This window comes from Artibeus jamaicensis, unplaced genomic scaffold (assembly GCF_021234435.1).
Source record: "Artibeus jamaicensis isolate MK-2021 breed Jamaican fruit bat unplaced genomic scaffold, CSHL_Jam_final scaffold_1964, whole genome shotgun sequence".
Lineage (NCBI taxonomy): Eukaryota > Metazoa > Chordata > Mammalia > Chiroptera > Phyllostomidae > Artibeus > Artibeus jamaicensis.
The window spans coordinates 70,858,251-70,879,615 of record NW_026522030.1 but is presented as its reverse complement, the minus strand read 5'-3'; the positions used below and the strand labels follow the sequence as shown (position 1 = coordinate 70,879,615).

General features: G+C 40.0%; 1 protein-coding gene and 1 pseudogene across 8 annotated transcripts in view; one reads left to right on the top strand and one right to left on the bottom strand.

The window, feature by feature from the left end:
* Positions 1 to 21,365, top strand: part of AOPEP (aminopeptidase O (putative)) — a 439,006-nt gene that overhangs the window by 312,516 nt on the left and 105,125 nt on the right. For all 8 annotated transcript variants that reach the window (XR_005080838.2, XR_005080837.2, XR_005080836.2 and 5 more), the window contains one exon: positions 5,366 to 5,409. Coding sequence is in view for 4 of the 8 variants with exons in the window: in XM_037133315.2 (XP_036989210.2) it covers positions 5,366 to 5,409 (44 nt within the window). In the remaining 4 variants the exon portion in view is untranslated. The remainder of the gene's footprint in view (positions 1 to 5,365; positions 5,410 to 21,365) is intronic.
* Positions 4,708 to 5,032, bottom strand: LOC119040364 (40S ribosomal protein S20-like; annotated as a pseudogene).

Here is a 21,365-nt window from a genome sequence, read left to right as displayed (position 1 = left end):
CAATTTAAAAACAAAAAACAACCAGAACTGACAGAAAATTGAACTGTATGGAAACCAGACAACCAAGGAGTTAAAGAACACACACGCATCCAGACCAGTTGGAGGGGCAGAAACAGACAGGTAGAGAGGACTCATGGCAAGGCTGCAGCTGGTGAACCCAGTGAGGTGGCGGCTGGTGGTGTGGGCGGTCCTGCATTCCTGTGCAGATAAACCGGGAGAACAACTGGAGAGCCAGGCAGACTGCGTAACTCATGGCCCCAGCTTGGGGAAATAAAGCCTCAAACTTCTGATTGAAAACACCTGTGGGAGTTGAGGTGGCAGCAGGAGAAATTCTTACCCTCACAGAAGAGTTTGTTGGAAAGACCCACAGGGTCCTAGAATGTATACAAGCCCACCCACATGTGAATCAGCACCAGAAGGGCCCATCTTGCTTGTAGGAAGTGGAGGAAGTGACTGAAATCTGGCAGAGAGCGGAGCAAGTTTTATTGTTCCCTCTTGGACCCCTTCCCCATATACAGTGTCACAACTCAGTAACAACAGTGACATGGGTTACCCCCTCCCTGGTGAACTCCTAAGGCTCCACCCCTCACTACATGACAGGCATGTCAAGACAAAAAAGTGGTCCAAATGAAAGAACAGATCCAAGCTCCAGAAAAAAATACAACTAAGCGACAAAGAGATAGCCAACTTTTCACATGTACAATTCAAAACAATGGTAATTAGGATGCTCACAGAAATGATGGGAAGGAAACTGGGACTCAAATCAATGGTGTGGACCAGAAAGAAGAAAGAAACATTCAACCAGAACAGAATGAAGAAACAAGAATTTTAAAAAATGTGGAGAGGCTTAGCAGCCTCTAGGACATCTTTATAAATTCCGACAGCTGAATCATAGGGGTACCAGAAGGAGAAGAGGAAGAGCAACAAGTGGAAAACTTATTTGAAGGAATAATGAAGGAGAACTTCCCCAATCTGGCAAAGGAAATAGACTTTCAGGAAGTCCAGGAAACTCAGAGAGTCCCAAAGAAGTTGTACCAAGGAAGAACACACCAAGGCACATCCTAATTGCATTACCCAAGATTAAAATGAAGGAGAGAATCCTAGAATCAGCAAGAGAAAAGGAGACAGTTACCTACAAAGGAGTTCCCATCAGACTGTCAGCTGATTTCTTAAAAGAGACCTTGTAGGCAAGAAGGGGCTGGAAAGAACTATTTGAAGTCATGAAAGTCAAGGGCCTACATCCAAGATTGCTCTATCCAGCAAAGCTTTCATTTAGAATGGAAGGGCAGATCAAGTGCTTCTCAGATAAGGTCAAGTTCAAGAAGTTCATCATCACCAATCCTTTATTATATGAGATGTTAAAGGGACTTATCTAAGAAAAAGAAGATAAAAATATGAATAGTAAAGTGACAGCAATTATTAACAACCACACCTAAAACAAAAACAAAAGCAAACTACTAGAACAGGAACAGAACCACAGAAATGGAGATCACATGGAGGATCATCAACAGAGGAATGGGAGAGGGAGAGAGGGGGAAAAGGTACAGAGAATAAATACCATAAATGATAGGTAGAAAATATACAGGAGGAGGGTAAGAATAGTATAGGAAATATAGAAGCCAAAGAACTTATATATACGACCCATGAACATGAACTAAAGCAGGGGAATGTGGATGGGAGAGGGTATACAGGTCGAAGGGGAGTGTAGGGGGGGAATGGGATAATTGTAATAGCATAATCAATAAAATATATTTAAAAAATAAAATAAAATTTACTTCTTAATTTTTCCCTTCCTAACACTCTACCTGTACAGGATTTTAGTATCATCATCTTTTCAGCCTTAATTAAAACTGCTTTCTTAAGCTTGATCATGACTTCTTTCTTCTCAGTTCTTACCCTGCCAACACTGTCCTTGCTTCAACATTTTGATTATTTTTATTCTGTCTTTTCTTCCTCCCCATGGCCATGATAATTATTCAAAAATATCTGTCAGAAATGCTTACACTGTGTTATTATAAAGCGAATGCCAGTTTATTCACTAGAATCTACATGCACCTACTTTTCATTGACTACTTTCAGGAGGACTAAAAAATGACCTAATTAGCCATGTGCCAAAATCAATATAGTTTTCTTTTAATCATAAAGCTTAATTTACCTGGTTAACATATAGATTATTAGGAGATTCCTAAATGAAAACAAAAATTCCTAAAGAATGTGTTTTTTGAAATGTTCTGTTATGGAGAGTGGGGAAAAGCTTCTGTGATGAGTCCACTGCATGGGGTATATGCCGATTTACAAGAAAAAAAGAAAGAAAGAGAGAGAAAGGATGGATGGATGGAAGAAAGGAAGGCATGGGAAAACCAGCATTTTAAGGTTAAAAATTAGGTCTATGAAAGGATAAGTAGGGTCCTATAAAGAAAGATGCAGTTGTAGCTGGAAAATGCAAGAGGGCAGAATTAAAGTTAACTCTGCATACTCTGCTTCTCATGCAATTAAAGTCTCCCCCTTGCCATTGAGTTGGTGTAATTCCCCCCTACCATAATTGAGCATAAATTACTGTACAAAGTGGGATAAGTTGATATGGGCTCTAAGGAGATAATGAAGTAAAATTAGTAAAAAATTATACTTACAGTACTTTTTTTAAGAAGCCAGAATATTGCCATTCAGCCAATCAAATACCTACAAAATAATTTATTAATAAATCCATTGTGATAAATTAATATCTAACTCAAAAATTTTACAACATAATTATTAAACAAAAAGAATGACTTTAAGAAGTGAAAGCAAAAATAATTCTTCACATTCTAAATATTGTTCTTGCTTCCTGGGTTATTTTTCTCCCTATACTGTATCCACTGCAGGTGCAAGGAAGGACTTCAGATGTGAGGCATTATTCTATTTGGGGTTGTCCCCTCTCATTTTCACTGCAGGATCCGTGCTTTTAATATTAGTTGGTATTCTTAGTATCATTTATTTTGGGTGAAGTAGCAATAAATGAGTGAAGTCTTATAAGGAAAACAGAGGTTGCAAGAAATAAAATTTTCATTATTGCCCTTAATAAGGACACTTTGCCTTTGGAAGAAATAGACCTAAGCACCCAAAATGTGTAGAAAGTGATGATTGGCTTCACCAGTGTAGTGATGGCTATGCTAGTGCAATGATAGAAAAAGAACAACTTGTCATACAAATTGTTTGCAGATTTCCACTCCTCTGTGATTCTATCTGTTTGTAATCTGAAGCTCCTCCTGCTGCTTCCATTTCACACTCTTTGAGTTAAATGAATCTCTTCAGAGCCCCACTCAGCCCCTGGATCCCCAGGCTTGGCTCTGGGGTAGGGGTGGGGCTTCCCACTGGAGGTGTGTTCATTTGGCAGTGTGGTAGTTGGTCATCTGCTCTCTCTTGAAAGAACCTGTTTTGAAAGATTTTACATTTATTAAAAGAAAAACTTCAAGTGTAGATCCCAAGAAAATTAAATGTTGTTCTTGTTTGTTTCATGTTGTATATTGTTTGAAAATATGTCTTGCCAAATCTTCAGATGACAGGGTTAACACTAATTTAGCAAATAAAAATGCTCAACACCCAGTTAAATTTTAATTTCAGATAAACAACAAATAATTTTTTTAGTGGTAAGTATGCCCCCCATTTAACTGGTTGTCCTACATTTTACCTGAGAAACCTAGTTGAGACCAAATTAAGATTCCAGCCCTGGCTGGTGTAGCTCAGTGGATTGAGCGCGGGCCTGCGAACCAGAGAATCGCGGTTCGATTCCCAGTCAGGGCACATACTGGGGTTGCAGGCCAGTTCCCAGCAGGGGACGCATGAAAGGCAACCATACATTGATGTTTCTCTTCCTCTCTCCTTCCCTTCCCCTCTAAAGATATATAAATAAAATCTTTAAAAAGAAAAAAAGATTCCAGAATTAGATGGACTGAAAAGATTGGTCACAATATTCAAGGAACAAATTCAATATAAATGTGGTTTTTGAATACTCATATGTAGGTTTTTTAAGGCCATATGGTATTGCCGTTATATTTTAAAAGAGTCCTTGTCTTTTAGAGACATTTACTGAAACATTGTTTGATGAAATTATGTAATATTTGGGATTCACTTGTAAATAATACAAGAGGCAGATAAGTGGATGGAGCAGATTGGCTATGATGAAGGTTAATTTTACTCTATTGTCTACGTTTGAAGCTGTTTGAAATTTTCCATAGTAAAAGAAGCGGTGGGTATGTGTAAGTCATGTCTTTAGGTTCAAAATATCTATCATTGAAACCTCCTAAATGTCAGAGAGTGGAGGGCTTGTATAATAGCACTGCAAGAGGCTGCAGATGGAGGCAGGCACGGTGCACAATTTTGGCATTGTGTCACCTCTGTTCCTGCACTGGGATACTAATCATCTTGATGTCTGTCTTTATCTTTCCTGAGCAATGCAAGAAAGTTGCAAGTTAGTGGTTAGCTTCTGAGTTTGAGGTTGTTCAGTATATAGCAGGATATCTAGGGAAAGCTCATGAAGAGAAGTGGTGCAGTAGAGAGGGGCAGTGCTGCGTGCCTATAGCCTGTGTTTTGAAAATAGTTAAAACACAAAAACAAATCATTGGTTTGGGTTAAAATAACAAGCATTACATTTTTTATTTTGTTTGAGGTTTGTTTGTTTGTTTGTTTGTTTGTTTAACAACTGACAGTCAATTTATCAAAAAGATTGATTTAGTCATCTGCAATGGTGACTTCAACCTCAACTCCTGGCTCAGTACTGATGGAAGTAATCTGCTTAACAAGATCAGTGGGACTGTGCAAGTCAATGAGTCACTTGTAGATCCTCATCTGAAATTGACCCCAAACCTTGGAACCCTCCCCACAGGGAGTTTTGCTTGTAGTGATTCTCAGAGTCTTGATAGGCATCCAAAATGGTCCTTTCACTTTGAGATTCTTTTCCTTTGTGCCTCTGATCAAGTCAGCACATACCCTCTCCAAAGACTTTACAGCCATCTCTGGTTCCATAGGGTGTCTTTCTGGTATCTTTAAAAGCCATTGCTGCAGCACTACTTCCTGACCAACTTGTTCCTGGTTGAGGCGAACAGCAGTGAGCCAGGAGCAGAAGGGGGCTGAACAGCGATGAGCTGCAGCTGCAACTGCAACTTCCTCAAAAAGATTGTTTTTGGTTTTTACAAAAGAAATTTCTTAAACTGATTGGATTGAAGCCTTGGTAAATTAACAAATTAGGTATGTAGTCTAATAATTCCATTTGGGCCAAGCTTCTCCAGCAGGTAGCTGTCAACAGCTGGGAATGCTCTGTCTCTGGCATGACTCCTGGCAGTTACTCATCGATGGACATCTTTAATGGTTTGCTTTTTTCTCATTCCAGGATTTCCTTCAAATGTTGTTGGAGAACATCCCAGAAGAAAAAAGGTGAGGGCCAGTTTAGGAATTAAGAGCCTAGTTTTGCTTTTATGTTTAGAATGACCCTGCCATTGTTTGACTTATTAAACCAAGAAAGTTCAATCTTCCTCTTAATAGAGGCAGGGACCTGGCCCAGCCAGCAGGAGTCCTAAGAGGATCAACCAAACTTAGAAAGGGGCCCGTGTGGCTACTGGAAGCTAGTGGGCACAGCAGGGAGGCCTGAGTCAGGAGCCCCCAGAGTGGTACATGAGGCAAACCAAAGACACTGTGTGGCCTCAGCTGCTGTGGAAAAGAATGGAAGAGACAAAAGTTGTAAAAGTTAGGGTGGCTGTAGTTAGCATGACTTAATATAAGGAAACACAATAAGTTTTACTGAAGTGAAAATACTGTGTAATAATGAGCGTGGCATCTGAAGTCAGGCTCTTTACGGTTCTAACCCCAGCTCTACCCCTTCCCATCTATACAACATTCGGAGCAGGTCACTTCATCCCTCCAAATTCCAGTTTTCTACCCTCTCTGGCAGGGTTTCACAGAGCATTAAATGAAATAATACATATGAAAAGTAGGTAATTAATTTCCAATTGGTATAATTATAACATTAATCAGCTTCTGTGCTTTAGGCATATATTCAGGATCTATTTACAGGAGATCCATTTGATCCTCATTACAGCATTTTCTTTTTCTTCATCATCACCATCATTATCATCACCATCATCATCATCATCATCATGATTATAAGCCAACACTTTTTCACAGGTTACTATAAACAGGCACTCAGTTAATCCTCTAAACAATACTATCTGGTATGTTGTTTTTTTATCCCTGTTTTACCAGTGAGAGAACTGAGGTACTGAGGGGCTGAGTAAGCAACCAGTGCTGTCAGAGCTGTGTCCAGCAGGGCTGGTAGCCCGGCTCTGGAACCTCTGCTCTTACCCACAATGTTCCGCAGGTTAAGTAACTTTCTAAGATTCCTTAGATAGCAAAGGAGCCAGTGCAGATTGGAATGAGGTCTGTCTGGCTCTCACCCATGCTCTTCACTGTATGAGCTCACTCTGCAAAGAAAGATCCTCTTCTTTGGAGGTGTCCAGTTTTAGTCTGGCTAACTGCCCACAGGGATTCATCAAAGTCTGTGTTAGATTCATTCCAACCTTTCCTTCTAATTTCCTATCTTAATTTAGGTACTAAAATTGAATACCCTGGAACATAATTTCTAGCAGTAAAATTGGTATTCAAATGTTAAAGGGGGCATCTTGAGAAATTAAACATTACTCTCCTTTCTGTCCCACAGTTTTAGCCATATTTTTATGCTTGGAACAGATTTCCAAATGTGGAACTCTGTGGAATTGTTTAAAGCAGACATTGATTTAGATCCATGCAAGGCCAGACACCTCTGTGTTGATGAGCCTGTCTTGTAGGTAGCCTGATTCAGGGGTCTTACAGGTAAGGTGTCAGGGTTTATGCTACTGGGAGATGAAGGTAAATTTAGGGGGTTGGAGGAATCATGGGGCCATGAAGGCATAGAGATTTTTTTCTTCTTCTTCCACCTTCTACCTCCAGTTCTTGGTTCAATAGTTAGAAATGTTATTGTTCAGCTTTAAAAAAAAATCAGATGGGAGCACACACATAAAGCAAATTGGGGCATCATACAGAATTAACATAACCATATTATTTGTTAACTTCCTAAATTTCTACCTTTTTCTGTTCATGCCTTTGATGCTAAAGGAAGTCTTGCCCATGGAGATTGCATGGGACTGTAGTCACTGGCCCAGACACATAGCCTTCTAAGGTGACTCCAAGGAAGTATGGCTTGTTTTGGAAGGTCTGAGATGTTTCAGATCTATCATCTTTTCTTTTCAAAGAGAAATACGGATTTTCTACATGCAAAAATCACTTCAGATGTAGTTATCATTCCTAAGGTCAAGAACAATAGTTTACTTGTATGATTTTTTATTTTCCTTCTCTTTTGTACCTTCCCTGGAATAACTTTTCAGGTCCTGTAATAGAACGGAGGGCTTTCCTTAGGAACTAATGCAGAAAAAAAAAAAAAAGGAAGAATAAAACTAATAGAAATTATGTCATTACCTCTTGTTACTAAAGTGTGTTTCTGAGTAATGACTGTGCATTCTTTCAGAACTTTTTAGGGCACAAATACAGTAGTTTTCATGGAAGTGACAAATTGAATTTTAGTTTGGGAAGTCTTCTTTCTTTTTATCCCTTCCTAATAAGGTTATGGAGTTCATTTGGATGGCCCTGCGCTCTCTTGTTCCAGGGAACCTGAATTTTACCATTGTGAATATTTCTTTATTTTTTTATTTAGTTGTTTTTTGAGTACAGTTTTCTGTTTATTTCTCCCATCCCAGCCCACCCCTCCCCCATGCTCCCCACCTCCCTCCCATTTCCACCCCCCTTAGTTATTGTCTCTGTGTCCTTTATACTTGTTCCTCTAAATCCCTCCCATTTTTCCCCCTTAAATTCCCTCCCCTCTCCCCTCTGGTCCCTGTCCCCCTGTTCTCTATTTCAGTGTATTTGTTTTTATTTTGCTTGCTTGTCTGTTTTGTTGTTTAGTTTCCTGTTAAAGGTGAGATCATATGGTATTTGCCTTTCAACCCCTGGCTTATTTCACTCAGCATAATGCTTTCCAGTTCCATCCATGTTGTTGCAAAGGGTAGTAGCTCCTTTCTCTCTGCTGCATAGAATTCTATTGTGTATATGTACCACAATTTTTGATCCATTCATTTACTGACAGGCACCTAGGTTGATTTCAGCTCTTGGCTATTGTATTGTAAATTGTGCTGCTATGAACATTGTGGTGCATAGGTTCTTTGAAATTGATGTTTTGGGGTTCTTAGGATAGAATCCTAGCAGTGGAATTGCTGGATCAAAAGGCAGGTCGATTTTTATTTTTCTGAGAAAATTCCATACTGTTTTCCATAGTGGTTGTACCAGTCTGCAATCCCACCAACAGTGAACTAAGGTCCCCTTTTCCCCACAACCTCTCCAATATTTGTTGTTGGTTGCTTTGTTTATGATAGCCATTCTGACTGGTGTAAAGTGGTATCTCATTGTGGTTTTAATTTGCATCTCTCTGATAGCTAGCGATATTGAGCATTTCTTCATGTGTCTCTGGATCTTCTGTATGTCCTCCTTGGGGAAGTGTCTGTTCAAGTCCTTTCCCATTTTTTAATTGGGTTGGTTGTCTTCTTAGAGTGGAGTCGTGTAAGTTCTTTGTATATTTTGGAGATTAAACCTTTCTCTGAGGTATCACTGGCAAATATGTTTTCCCATGCAGTTGGTTGTCTATTTAATTTGATACTGTTTTCTTTAGCCACGCAGAAACTTTTAATTTTGATGAGATCCCATTTGTTAATTCTTTCCTTTATACTCCTTGCTCTAGGGGACATATCAGTAAAAATGTTGCTGCGTGAAGTATCTGAGATTTTCCTGCCAATGTTTCTCCTCTAGGACTTTAATGGTTTCAAGGCTTATATTTAAGTCTTTTATCCACCTTGAATTTATTTTGGTGTATGGCGTAAGTTGGTGCTCAAGTTTCATTTTTTTGCACGTAGCTGTCCAGTTCTCCAAACACCATTTGTTGAAGAGGCTATTTTTACTCCACTTTATGTTATTGCCCCCTTTGTCGAATATTAATTGACTGTAGAGAGATGGGTTGATTTCTGGGCTCCCTGTTCTGTTCCATTGGTCTATGTGCCTGTTTTCATGCCAGTACCAGGCTGTTTTGATTACAGTGGCCTTGTAATACAGTTTGATATCAGGTATTGTGATCCCTCCTACTTTGTTCTTCTTTCTCAAAATAGCAGCTGCTATTCGGGCACCTTTATGGTTCCATATATATTTTTGAAGTGTTCGTTCTATGTCTGTGAAGTATGCCATTGGAACTTTAATAGGAATTGCATTGAATCTGTAAATTGCTTTGGGTAGTATTGACATTTTGATGATGTTAATTCTTCCTATCCATGAACAAGGTATATGTTTCCATTTGTTTGTGTCTTCCTTGATTTCTTTCTTCAGTGTTGTGTAGTTTTCTGCATACAGGTCTTTTATCTCCTTGGTTAGGTTTATTCCCAGATATTTTATTTTTGTTTTTGCTATATCAAATGGGATTTTTTCCTGGATTTCTGCTTCTGCTGATTCGTTGTTGGTATACAAAAATGCCTTTGATTTCTGGATATTGACTTTGTAACCCGCTGTTTTGCCAAATTCATTAATTAGTTCGAGCAGTTTTTGGGTAGAGTCTATAGGATTTTCCATGTACACTATCATGTCATCTGCAAAGTGACAATTTTGTTTCCTCCTTTCCTATTTGGATGCCTTTTATTTCTTTTTTTTGCTGATCGCTGTGGCTAAAACTTCCAATACTACATTGAATAGGAGTGGTGAAAGTGGACACCTTTCTCTTGTTCCTGATCTTAGTGGAAAAGATTTTAGTTTTTGCCCATTGAGTATAATGTTGGCTGTAGGTCTCTCATATATGGCCTTTATTATATTGAGGAATGCTCCCTCTATATCCACTTTACTAAGTGTTTTTATCATAAATGGGTATTGTACCTTATCAAAAGCTTTTCCCATGTCTATTGATATGATCATGTGGTTTTTGTGTTTGCTTTTGTTTATGTGATGTATTACATTTACTGATTTGTGAATATTGAACCATCCTTGCATTCCTGGGATGAATGCCACTTGGTCATGGTGTATGATGTTTTTGATATATATTGTTGAGGATTTTAGCGTCTATGTTCATCAGCAATATTGGCGTAAAGTTTTCTTTCTTTGTTCTGTCTCTGTCTGGTTTTGGAATTAGGATAATGCTGGCTTCATAAAAAGAATTTGGGAGTTTTCCATCCTTCTGGACTTTTTGAAATAGTCTGTGAAGAATAGGGGTTAGCTCTTCCTTAAATGCTTTGTAGAATTCTCCTGTGAAACCATCTGGTCCAGGGCTTTTGTGTGATGGGAGTTTTTTGATTACTGCTTCAATTTCTTTTGCTGTTATTGGTGTGTTCAGATTTTGTGCTTCTTTTTCATTGAGTTTTGGAAGATTGTATTTTTCTAGAAATGCGTCCATTTCCCCTAGGTTTTCAAATTTCTTGGCATGCAGTTCTTCATAGTAATTTCTTACAATCCTTTCTATTTCTGTGGTATCAGTTGTAATGTCTCCTCTTTCATTTCTGATTGTGTTTATTTGTGTCCGCTCTCTTGTTGATGAGCCTACTTAAAGGCTTGTCTATTTTGTTTATCTTCTCAAAGAACCAACTCCTGGATTCATTGATCCTAAGAATTGTGCTTTTAGTCTCTGTGTCATTTAATTGTTCTCTGATCTTGGTTATTTCCTTCCTTCTGCTTGCTCTGGGCTGTCTTTGTTGTTGTTCCTTGAGTTCTTGCAGGGGTAGGGTTAGGTTGTTTGAAATGTTTCTATTTTCTTTAGGTAGGCCTGTATTGCTATAAACTTCCCTCTCAGGACAGCTTTTGCTGTGTCCCATAAGTTTTGGATTATTCTGAGATCATTTTCATTTGTTTTCAGAAACGTTTTGATTTCTTCCCTAATTTCATTCTTGACTCATTCGTTGTTTAATAGCATACCATTCAGTCTCCATGATTTTGGGTGCTTTGGTTTTTTTCCTTTGGGGTTGGTTTCCAATTTCAGTCCCTTGTGGTCAGAGAAGATGCTTGGTATGATTTCAGTTTTCTTGAATTTTTTGAGTCTCATTCTGTGTCCTATCATGTGGTCTGTCTTTGAGAATGTCCCATGTGCATTTGAAAATAATGTGTATTTAGCTTCTTTCAGATGAAGGGCTCTATATATATCAGTTACGTCTATTTCATCTAGGGTGTTGTTTAATGCCGCAATATCTTTGTTGATACTTTGGAAGATCTGTACATTTTTGACAGTGGGGTGTTTAAAATCCCCTAGTATAATTGTGTTGCTGTCTATATCTTTCTTGAAGTCCTCTAAGATTTTCTTGATATATTTGGGTGCCCCTATGTTGGGTCCATATATATTTATGATGTGAATGTCTTCTTGGTGGATTCTTCCCTTGAGTATTATGAAGTGACCTTCTGGGTCTTTCTTTATGGCCCTTTTTTTGAAGTCTATTTTGTCTGATATGAGAATTTCTACCCCAGCTTTTTTTTTTTTTTCTTTTCTGTTTGCTTGGAAAATTTGTTTCCAGCCTTTCACTTTTAGTCTGTGATGGTCTTTTGTCCTGAGGTGGGTCTCTTGTAGGCAGCCTATGTGTGAGTCATGCTTTCTTATCCATTCAGCTATTCTGTGCCTTTTGATTGGAGTATTTAATCCATTTACATTTAAGGTTATTATTGATAGGTACTTATTCATTGTCATTTTTGTACCTGTGTTCCTCTCTGTTTCCCTGTTTTCCTTCCTTTCCTTAAAGCAGTCCTTTTAGTATTTCTTGTAGAGCTGGTTTGGTGGACGCGTATTCTTTTAGACTTCTTTTGTCTTGGAAGCTCTTTATTTGGCCTTCTATCTTGATTGAGAGCCTTGCTGGGTAAAGTAGCCTTGGTTGTAGGCCTCTGGTTCTCATTACTTGGAATATTTCTTGCCCTTCTCTTCTTGCTTGAAGTGTTTCCATTGAGAAGTCAGTAGCTAACCTTATTGGGGCTCCCTTGTATGTTACTTCTTTTTTCTCCCTTGCTGCCTTTAAGATTCTCTGTTTGTCTTGGAATTTTGCCATTTTGATGATGATGTGTCTTGAAGTGGGCCTCTTTGGGTTCCTCTTGATTGGAACTCTCTGTGATTCCTGGATTTGTGTGACTTTTTCTCTCATCAAATTAGGGAAATTTTCTCTCATTACTCTTTCAAATAGGTTTTCTATCCCTTGTTGTTCTTCTTCTCCTTCTGGTATTCCTATTATTTGGATATTATTACGTTTCATATTGTCTTGCATTTCTCTTAATCCCTCTTCATTCTTTCTGAGTCTCTTTTCATTTTCTTGTTCTTTCTGTGAGATTCTTTCTACTTTGTCCTCCAACTTGCTAATCCGATCCACCGCCTCATCTATTCTAGTTTTGAAACTTTCTACTATGTTTTTTAATTCGGAAATTGTATTCTTCATTTCCTCTTGTCCCTTGCTGATGTTTTCTGTTTCCTTTTTCATGTTGATATAGTTTGCAGAGAGATTATTGTAGCTCTCCTATAGTTTCTGGTAGTTCATTGTAAACTCTCTGAACTTCGTAATAACCAGTGCTTTGAATTCAATATCTGATAGTTGATTAGCCTCTATTTCATCTAACATTCTTTCTGAAGTTTCTGCTTTTTCTTTCATTTGGGGATTGTTGCTTTGTCTTCCCATTGTTTGAGACTCTTCTTGTTAGTCTCAGCTTCTAAAATTTATCTGTTCTGACTCCCTGGGTTTATGATGTGAACTTCTGTGGTATAATACCTGTGAATTTCAGTGGTGCAGACTCCTTCAAGTATCTTGATGTTCCCCGTCTCCACCTACTCTCACAGTGGTCCTCGCGCTGGTCCCTGCACTGGTTGCCTACCACTTCTGAGTGTCCCGGCTCCCGTAGCTGACTCCTCTGGCGCCCAGGCCCATCACAGGGTTCGCGGGTGTCCCAGATCCTGTAGCTCACTCTGCCGCTGTGTGGTGTTTCAGTGTTGGTCACAATCTCTGGTCTTTTAATTTCATAAATGCTGGGTAACCAATGTTTTATTGTGCTGTTTCTGTATAGATCTGCCAGAATTTTCACCCACGAGTACAGGAGCTAGAATTTGCTCTGTCCTACTCCATCGCCATCTTCCCAGCATCCTCTCATTGTGAATATTTATTGAGGTGACATACTGTGGACCGAGCAAAAGATGTTTGTTGTAATTGTGGATGAGCAGCATCTCTGTTTAATGGTGGCCAGTGACCGCCAACCTTCTTCCCTAATGAGTGGGTACTTCTCCCAGTTAGGATCATGTTTAGGCTACCGGGTTTAAGGTGCCTTTTAAAAATTCTCTTTAGTCCTGGCCATTGTGGCTCAATTGGTTGGAGCATTGTCTTTTAGCTAAAGAGTTATGGGTTTGATTCTCAGTCAGGGCACATACCTAGGTTGTGAGTTAACCCCAGGTTCGTGTACGCGCATGTGTGACTCCCAGTTGGATGTGTGCCACCCCTAAAATGGACACATATGATTCCCGGCTGGATGCAGATCCCTGGCCCAGGTGGATGGGGGAGGTAAGCAATCAGTGCATCTCTCTTGCATCAGTGTTTCTCTCTCTCCCTTCTTCTCTCTAAAAGCAATGAAGAAAATGTCCTCATATGAGGATTAAAAAATAAAAATAAAAGTAAAAGTTCTCCTTAAAAATTAAGACAACTTTATAACTACAGTGAACCTGTTTCAGCAAATGTGCTGGAATATGTTTTGAAACTCAAACATCTTTCCTGCTAACTACTCTCTGAATCTAATTCAACTATTGAAACAGACTCTTTGCCCTTTTACCTATGCAGCATATTGTATCAGTTTTATCTAGGTCTCCAAAAGCCCACACCTATCCCTAGAACATCTATTTGACTCTTTTGCAAAATGATTCTTAGGCACATCCATTAGGCAAGTGGGCCATTCTGAACAGGGCAAGGTTTTTCAGATTCAACCAGCCAGTCAGTGTTCAGGGGGTGGCATCCTCCATCACACTGCTTTTGCATTGTTCTCTTGCTTCTATTAATTTAACATTCTCTATTGCGCACCTCCCATTCCAGGCTTTAGGTTGGACAATGGGGAACAGAGGGAATTAATTCCATGCCTAGTCCCCAGGAAGCTCCTAGTTGACTGCTGAAGACATACATGAAACATACATTGTGACTCAATGTAGGAAGTGCTCTGGGAAGCTTCACAGTCCTGGGTACACAGAGAAGGGCCTCATCAGTCCTAGCCTTTAGTATTCAGGCAAAGAAATACCATGAAGGTTTTAAGTAGAGGAGTCCCATTAGCAGGTAGGGAAGGTACTCTGGGGTGGGAGCAGCATGGAAGGTAGATGGGGTGTGGGAAGAAAGAAAAGTTAGGAGACCAATTTGAATCCAGTACAGCAGTTCAGTCAGCAGATCTAGAGCTGGAACCAGGGCAGGAATGGTAGTAGTGGCCCTGGGGTTGAAGAGTAAGGAGCAATCTGAGAGATTCCAGAGGCATGATGTGGGTGATGGGTGATGAACTTTGAATGGAGGAATCCAGCATGAGCCTGGCCTTTTCTTCTGATCACTCAGCTACTCTGAAGTTGCACTGGAAATATAGGGACCCTTGTTTTATCTGGGGAGTTGGTTTGTTGCAGCAGGAGCAGGAGGGACAGTATTTGAAAGTGGAAGCAGGGAGATGAGGAATTGCATTTTAGACATTGTCAGTGAGAGGTTTCTCCTTAAATGCTGATGTTTAAGAGACAAAGAGAAGTAAAAGCTGGCAGTGCTCAGAGGGAAATCCAGACAAATCCTGGGCCCTGGCCTGCCATATGAAAGAGCACCCTGCAGAGTACCTTACCCAATGTACCCTGCCACTGATGTCCCAACAGTATTGACAGCTACAAGTTCTGTCTTTGCACTTCAATTATTGTGTTTGTGTGTACATGTTCATGTGTTGGTTTTAACTAAGTACTTTTCCTCCTCCATGGAACTAGGGAGTACTTATTTTATAAATGTTAAGTCAGCAACCTTCATTATCTATCCAAGTACAAATGACTTCTTTTGATCAAGAAAACAAATAACCATGTTTAAAGCTTTGAGATATACCCTATTTGTATCCACATTTAGAGAGGGCACTTAATATTTAAAACCTGTACAGAAGGTAAGTTGCATTCCAAAACAGGAGCATCTTCCACTTTAGACCTGAGCACTGAAGTTCCGAAACCTTGCCTCCGTCTAGTACCTGCACTCCCAAGGGTCTCTCCGTCTGTCCTTTAATCCATGTTGAAGTGGCTGGGTCATGTGCAGAGACATGGATAGAACATCATCTTTAGAATCTCAAGAGGCTGAGGACAGGAGTAAAGAGAGATAAAAACATTTCTCCTGATCAACAAGTTGATAGGCACAGTAGCGGATGTGGCTGATACTCAGCTCCCCATTCCTGTCACTCTACCCTCAGAAATCAACTGAGCAAACAATATGGCACATGCCCTGCCATTTTCATGTAAGTGTGGGTCTATTTCTTTGTACTTGTACATCACAAAGAGAAGAGCAGTTGCTCATTTTGTGGCTTCTAGCCAGCATCATGCCAGGGCATCTAAAATATTCTCTCCCCTGCTGTTGTAGCTACTTGTGACCACATGTATAGCTCACAGGGACTGGAGATGGACGTCTAAAACTCATAGAGCTCTCCAACCAGAGGGTGCACCCACCTGCTGCTCCAGAGACCCTGGAGGCTTCAGTCAGAAGGTGGAAGTGCTACTCATAGGCATAGATCAGGAGGGTAGGCAGCTGAGATGGCCTGCTACTTTTACCTATCTGTAGAAAATCAATTTTCATAGTGATCAGACATGCAGAAGAGTAATTTCCTGTAAATCCCGTGTCCCAGCAAAGTGGAAATGCTCTGCTTGTCTGTTGTGAGATTCAAGCCACAGGATTTTAGAGGAGAAACAGTTACCATTGGGTTGGACTCCGGGTGCCTTGATTTGAAAAGTCAACTTTCAGCTTTACCACTCCTGTATATTCATGTCTAGACCTAAAAATACACCTGCACTACCATCTCAAGAGTTTGGATCAGAAGCAAAAACAATGTACATGTTTTTTTCCCCTAGAATATGTAGTCTGTTTCTTCCCTGAATATTAAGCATTTTCACACGGACTCTCATAATTTCCTTAGGAAGTAAGTCCACTTATAGTACCTAACAATTTTTTTAGCAACTGGAGTTAATGCTTTCATTTTCTTCTCAAGAGTTTAAGAGCATCTTCCACGTTGGCGATCCATAGACGGGCACGGGCGTGGTGTGATGTCTGCACTGGTGCTGGGAGTACTGTCTTCAGCCCTCTGTCTAGGTTGACATTGGCCAGTCTTGTCACACTGCAGTTTCTCCATCTTTTAAGAAGCCACACAACAATTGACACCCACATGGATATTAAAAGGAATGAAGTAATAATGGTTATAAGATGTTTTGAACCTTTTCAAAGGAAAGTAAACATATGAAAACATATGTTCTCTCCCCTTAAGGGGGAGTGTATTTTGCTCCTGGAGGCAGCCGAATGATGAACTCTCCTGCCTCATAGTTTAGCCCTGTCCGAGGGGTTCCCCATCTTTTCAGAGCTCTAATCAAGGGGCAGACAAATAGGGCAAACATGGCAGGAGCCAGGCCACCTTCATCAGAGGGATGTGAGCAAAAAGGAGAGGTCAGCATTGTTTGGAGCAGGTTTGTCTGTACCATATCACAAAGTGATACATCATGACACTTGATAATAATATTGGTCTTTTACAGATATTATAAAATTTAAATGAGAACTTTTATAGTGTATGTTACAGAATATGTGTTCAATAAGTAATAGCTACTACGTTTTAAAAAATCACTTTATTTTTAAATTATAGTTCACATACAATATTATATTAGTTTCAGGTATACAGCCCAGTGATTAGACATTTATATAACTTACAAAGTGGTCACCCTAATAAATCTAGTACCCATCTGACATTATACATAGTTATGACACTATCATTGACTATATTCCCTTTGCTGTACTTTACATCTTGTGACTCTTCTGTAACTACCAGTTTGTACTTCTTAATCCCTTCACCTTTTTCACCCATTCTCTTGACCCCCTCTCATCTGGCAACCATCAGAATGTTCTGTATCTATGGAACTGTTTCTGTTCTGCTTATTTTTTTATTTTGTTTTTTTAGATTCCATATATAAGTGAAATCATCTGGCATTTCTATGTCTGCCTTATTTCACTTAGCATAGTACCCTCTAGGTCCATTCATGTTGTTGCAGATGGCAAGATTCCACTGTTTTTTATGGCTGAATCATAATTCATTGTATTTGTGTACCAATTTTTCTTTATCCGTTCATTTATTGATGTACATTTAGGTTACTTCCATGTCTTGGTCATAATGCTGCAGTAAACATATTGATGTATATGTATTTTCAATTTATTGTTTTGGGTTTCTTCGGAGAAATACCCAGAAGTGGAATTGTTGGGTTCTTCTTTGTTTCCTGTTATAGCCTTTGTTTTAAAGTCTATTTGGTCTGGTATAAGTATTACTACCCCAGCTTTTTTGGTAGTTTGTTTTGTTTCCCTTTTCATGAAATATATTTTTTTCATCCCTTTATTTTAAGTCTGTGTGTGTCTTTCAATCTGTAGTTAGTGTCTTGTAGACATCATATGTAAGTATCTTGTTTTGTTATCCATGTAGCCACCATATGTCTTTTGATTGAAGCATTTAATACATTTTTATTTAAAGTAATTATTGAGAGATATGTATTTATTGCCATTTTATCATTCATATTTTTTTTCTTCTTCTTAAAGAAGATCCTTTAACATTTCATGTACTGATAGTTTAGTGGTGATTAACTTGAGCTTTTTCTGTTCTGGGAAACACCTTTCCCTTCTAAATGATAGCTTTGCTGGGTTGAGTAATCTTGGTTGTAGGTCCTAGCTTTTCATCACTTTGAATATTTCATGCCAGTCTGTTCCAGCCTGCAACATTTCTGTTGAGAAATCAGCTGACAGCCTTATGGGAGTTCCAATGTAGATAATTAACTGCTTTTCTCTGGCTGCTTTTAAGATTCTCTTTTTGTCTTTAACCTTTGGCACTTTAATTTTGATGTTTCTTGGTGTTGACCTCTTTGGATTCATCTTGTTTGGGACTCTCTGTGATTACTGGACTTGTATGTCTATTTCCTTTGCCAGGTTAGGAAAGTTTTTCATCATTAATTTTTCAAGTATGTTTTCAGTTTCTTGCTCTTTCTCTTCTTCCAGCATCCCCATGATGTGAATGTTGATATGCTTGAAGTTATCCCAGAGGCTCTATAAACTATCCTTATTTTTTTAATTCCTTTTCCTTTTTTGCCATTCTGTTTGGGTGTTTTCTTCTTCCTTATCTTCCTATTCGCAGGTTTGATCTTCTGCTTCATCTACTCCACTGTGGATTCCCGGTAATGTATTCTTCATTTCAGTTAGTGTATTCTTCATTTATGATAGGTTCTTTTTTGTCTCCATTTTTATGTTTCCTCTTTCTTTGTTGAAGTTCTAAGTTTATCTAACTTCCCCTAAGTTCACTGAACATCCTTATAACCAGTGTTTTGAATTCTGCATCTGGTAGATTGCTTGCCTCCTAATGTCTTCATTTTGGTTAGTTGTTTTCCTGGAATTTTGTTCTGTTCATTCATTTGAGACATGTTTCTTTGTCTCCACATTTTTGTTGCTTTCCTGTGTTTGTTTTTATGTATTAGGACTGCTGCTACATATCCCAGTCTTGGTAGAGTGGCCTTATGTAATAGATATCCTCTAGGGCCCATTGGCACAGCCTCCCCAGTCATCTAGCTGCTGTTTCAGGTGCACCCCCTGTGTAGGATGTGTGCATCCTCCTGTTATAGTTGAACACTGATTGCTATTGGCATATCAATGGGTGGGATATCCCCTCCCCCATACCAGTAGGCTTCAAGGACTGAGTTGCAATTATTATGGGGAATCTGCTGTGCAGGAACTTACCCCATGGGGCAGAATTTACTTCTGTGGGGCTTAGGTATCCGCCAAGTCCACTCCTTGAGTATGTCATTTGTGGAGCTGATTGGGTGGTGCTTTGATGTGGTCTGAAGTTGTCTACCAGGTACACTGACTGTGGGGACTACTGGGAGGTGCAGTCCAAGATCAGCTGTCCCCTATGCCCAACCTGGGGCAACCCTGCATGAAATACAGAGTGATCTGCAGATCACTCTGTATCTGCTATTTTTGCTGCGCTTGCAGGTGACCAGAAGAGGCCAAGCTATGAACCAATGGCAGCTGCCACTAGCGCTGGGATTGGGACTACTTAATAACATGTATGTGATACACAAAGGCCAGATGTTGCTTGTTTGAGAGATTTTAGGAAAGTTGGCAGCATGAGCCAAGACAGGCAATTTGTAGGAAAAGCCACTGGAAAGATTTTGGGTGGGGCTGTATGTTGGGTGAGCCAAGGTTTCAGGGAATTACCAGGGTAGGGGTAAACCAGAATCATGGAGACTCAGATATGGATATGGCACCTGCCTGCAGGCTCTGTGGGAAGAGGACTCAGCAAAGGGACAATGGCATCTCCCAGCATTTCTGTCTTGGAGTAAGCTGCCCCTCCTGCTGTCACCCAGATGCTAAACAATTCAGTTCCTCCTCATATGTCCGTGGCATCTTTTGGCTATTTCCCCAGTGCTGCTGGTGAGAGCATTAGTCTGTCAGCAAGTAAGTCTGTACTTGGGCCCTTCAGGAGGAGTACCTGGTGTTCCAGCAGCCCTCCATCTCACTCAGCCACAATCCTGGCTGGTTTTTACAGCCAAAAGTTATGGGAACTTCTCTTCCTGGCACTGGAGCCCTGGGCTGGAGAGCCTGGTATGGAACTGGGAACCCTGGTTCCTCGGGGTGGACATCCATAGCCAAGATACCCTTCCCAATTTTTAACCACTGCACAAGGGTGTGGGACCAGCCCATTCCACATCTCCACCCTTCCTATTAGTCTTGGTGTGATTTCTTCTTATTTCTTTCGTTATAAGACCTCTATTCAGCCAGATTTCAGGCAGTTCTGCATGATGGTTGTTCTATAGTTTAGTTGCATGGCTGTGCACATAGATGCACACAAATATGCACATAGGCACATTAATGCACATGTGCATTCACATGCATGCACTCAGTCACATGAGCACACATAGGTACATGAGTACACGTGTGGGCACATACATGAATGCACACCCAAGCACATGTGTGTCCATTAGCACGTGAGCACACATGTAAGGCACACAGGCATGTGAGTGCATATGCACATGCTTCTGTACACAGGCACATGAATGCATTTGTTCATGAACATACGTGAGTGTGCACTCATGGGTGCATACGTGCACATGTGCATGCATGCACATGAGTCTACTTACACATCCACAGTCTCAGAGCTTACAGAGTGGGTGAGGCCATTCACACTGAGATTGATGCTGTTAAATGACAACAAAGAAGTAGGGGAGAGGCCCAGGGATGGAGGCTTTCACAGAAGGTCACATCCAGTCACCCACTGAGTTTGGGAATCTAGACCACCATGCTCTCAAAGTTGTCATCTTCACCATATTCACTTACGCTCTCTCCCCTTCTCTGGCCTGTTTTCCTACTGATGGGCATCATCTTGAAAATGAATCCAAAGCACTTTCTCTTCATTGTCTCTTTCCCTCTGTGTATTTTTTCTGTTTAGAAAAAAGCAACAGTCACCTCCTTCAGTGCCTTTGCTTTTGCCCCGGGGAGGAAAGACAAAGTGTACCAGCCACATACTTTTCCCTGGGAAAACGAAGGAAGGGAAAGTACCAGTTAGCCCCCTCCTTCCCCATTCCTCCCCAACCAAGGCGCACTCCTCCCTTCCTCCCTCCCTTTTTTCCTCCCTCTCTTTCCCACTGTGTTCACCTGCAGCACAGCCCATGAGGTGACCAGAGTACTGGGCCTTCAGCACCTTAACTAATGCAGCAGACAACACATATGATAATAGATAATACAGTATAGATAGATGCTGTATTATCTATTATCAACACATAGATAATATAGTATATAATATATAAAATAAAACAAAGATATACATCTTAACAACTTGGAAATATCTTCCTTGGACAGGTGATTATTATCTTTAAAAGGAGTTGTTTTTATCGTATCAATAGTGATATGTGTTTTCATTCCAATAAAAAATATTTATAGAGATCCTCTTTTACGCCAAGACCTGTTTCAATGCTGGGTTTAGGAATAAGACAGGTGTGGACTCTGATTTCAGAGAGCTCCAACCCATCAAGAGAGAGTTAAAAGTCAAGTAATCTGCCCTGG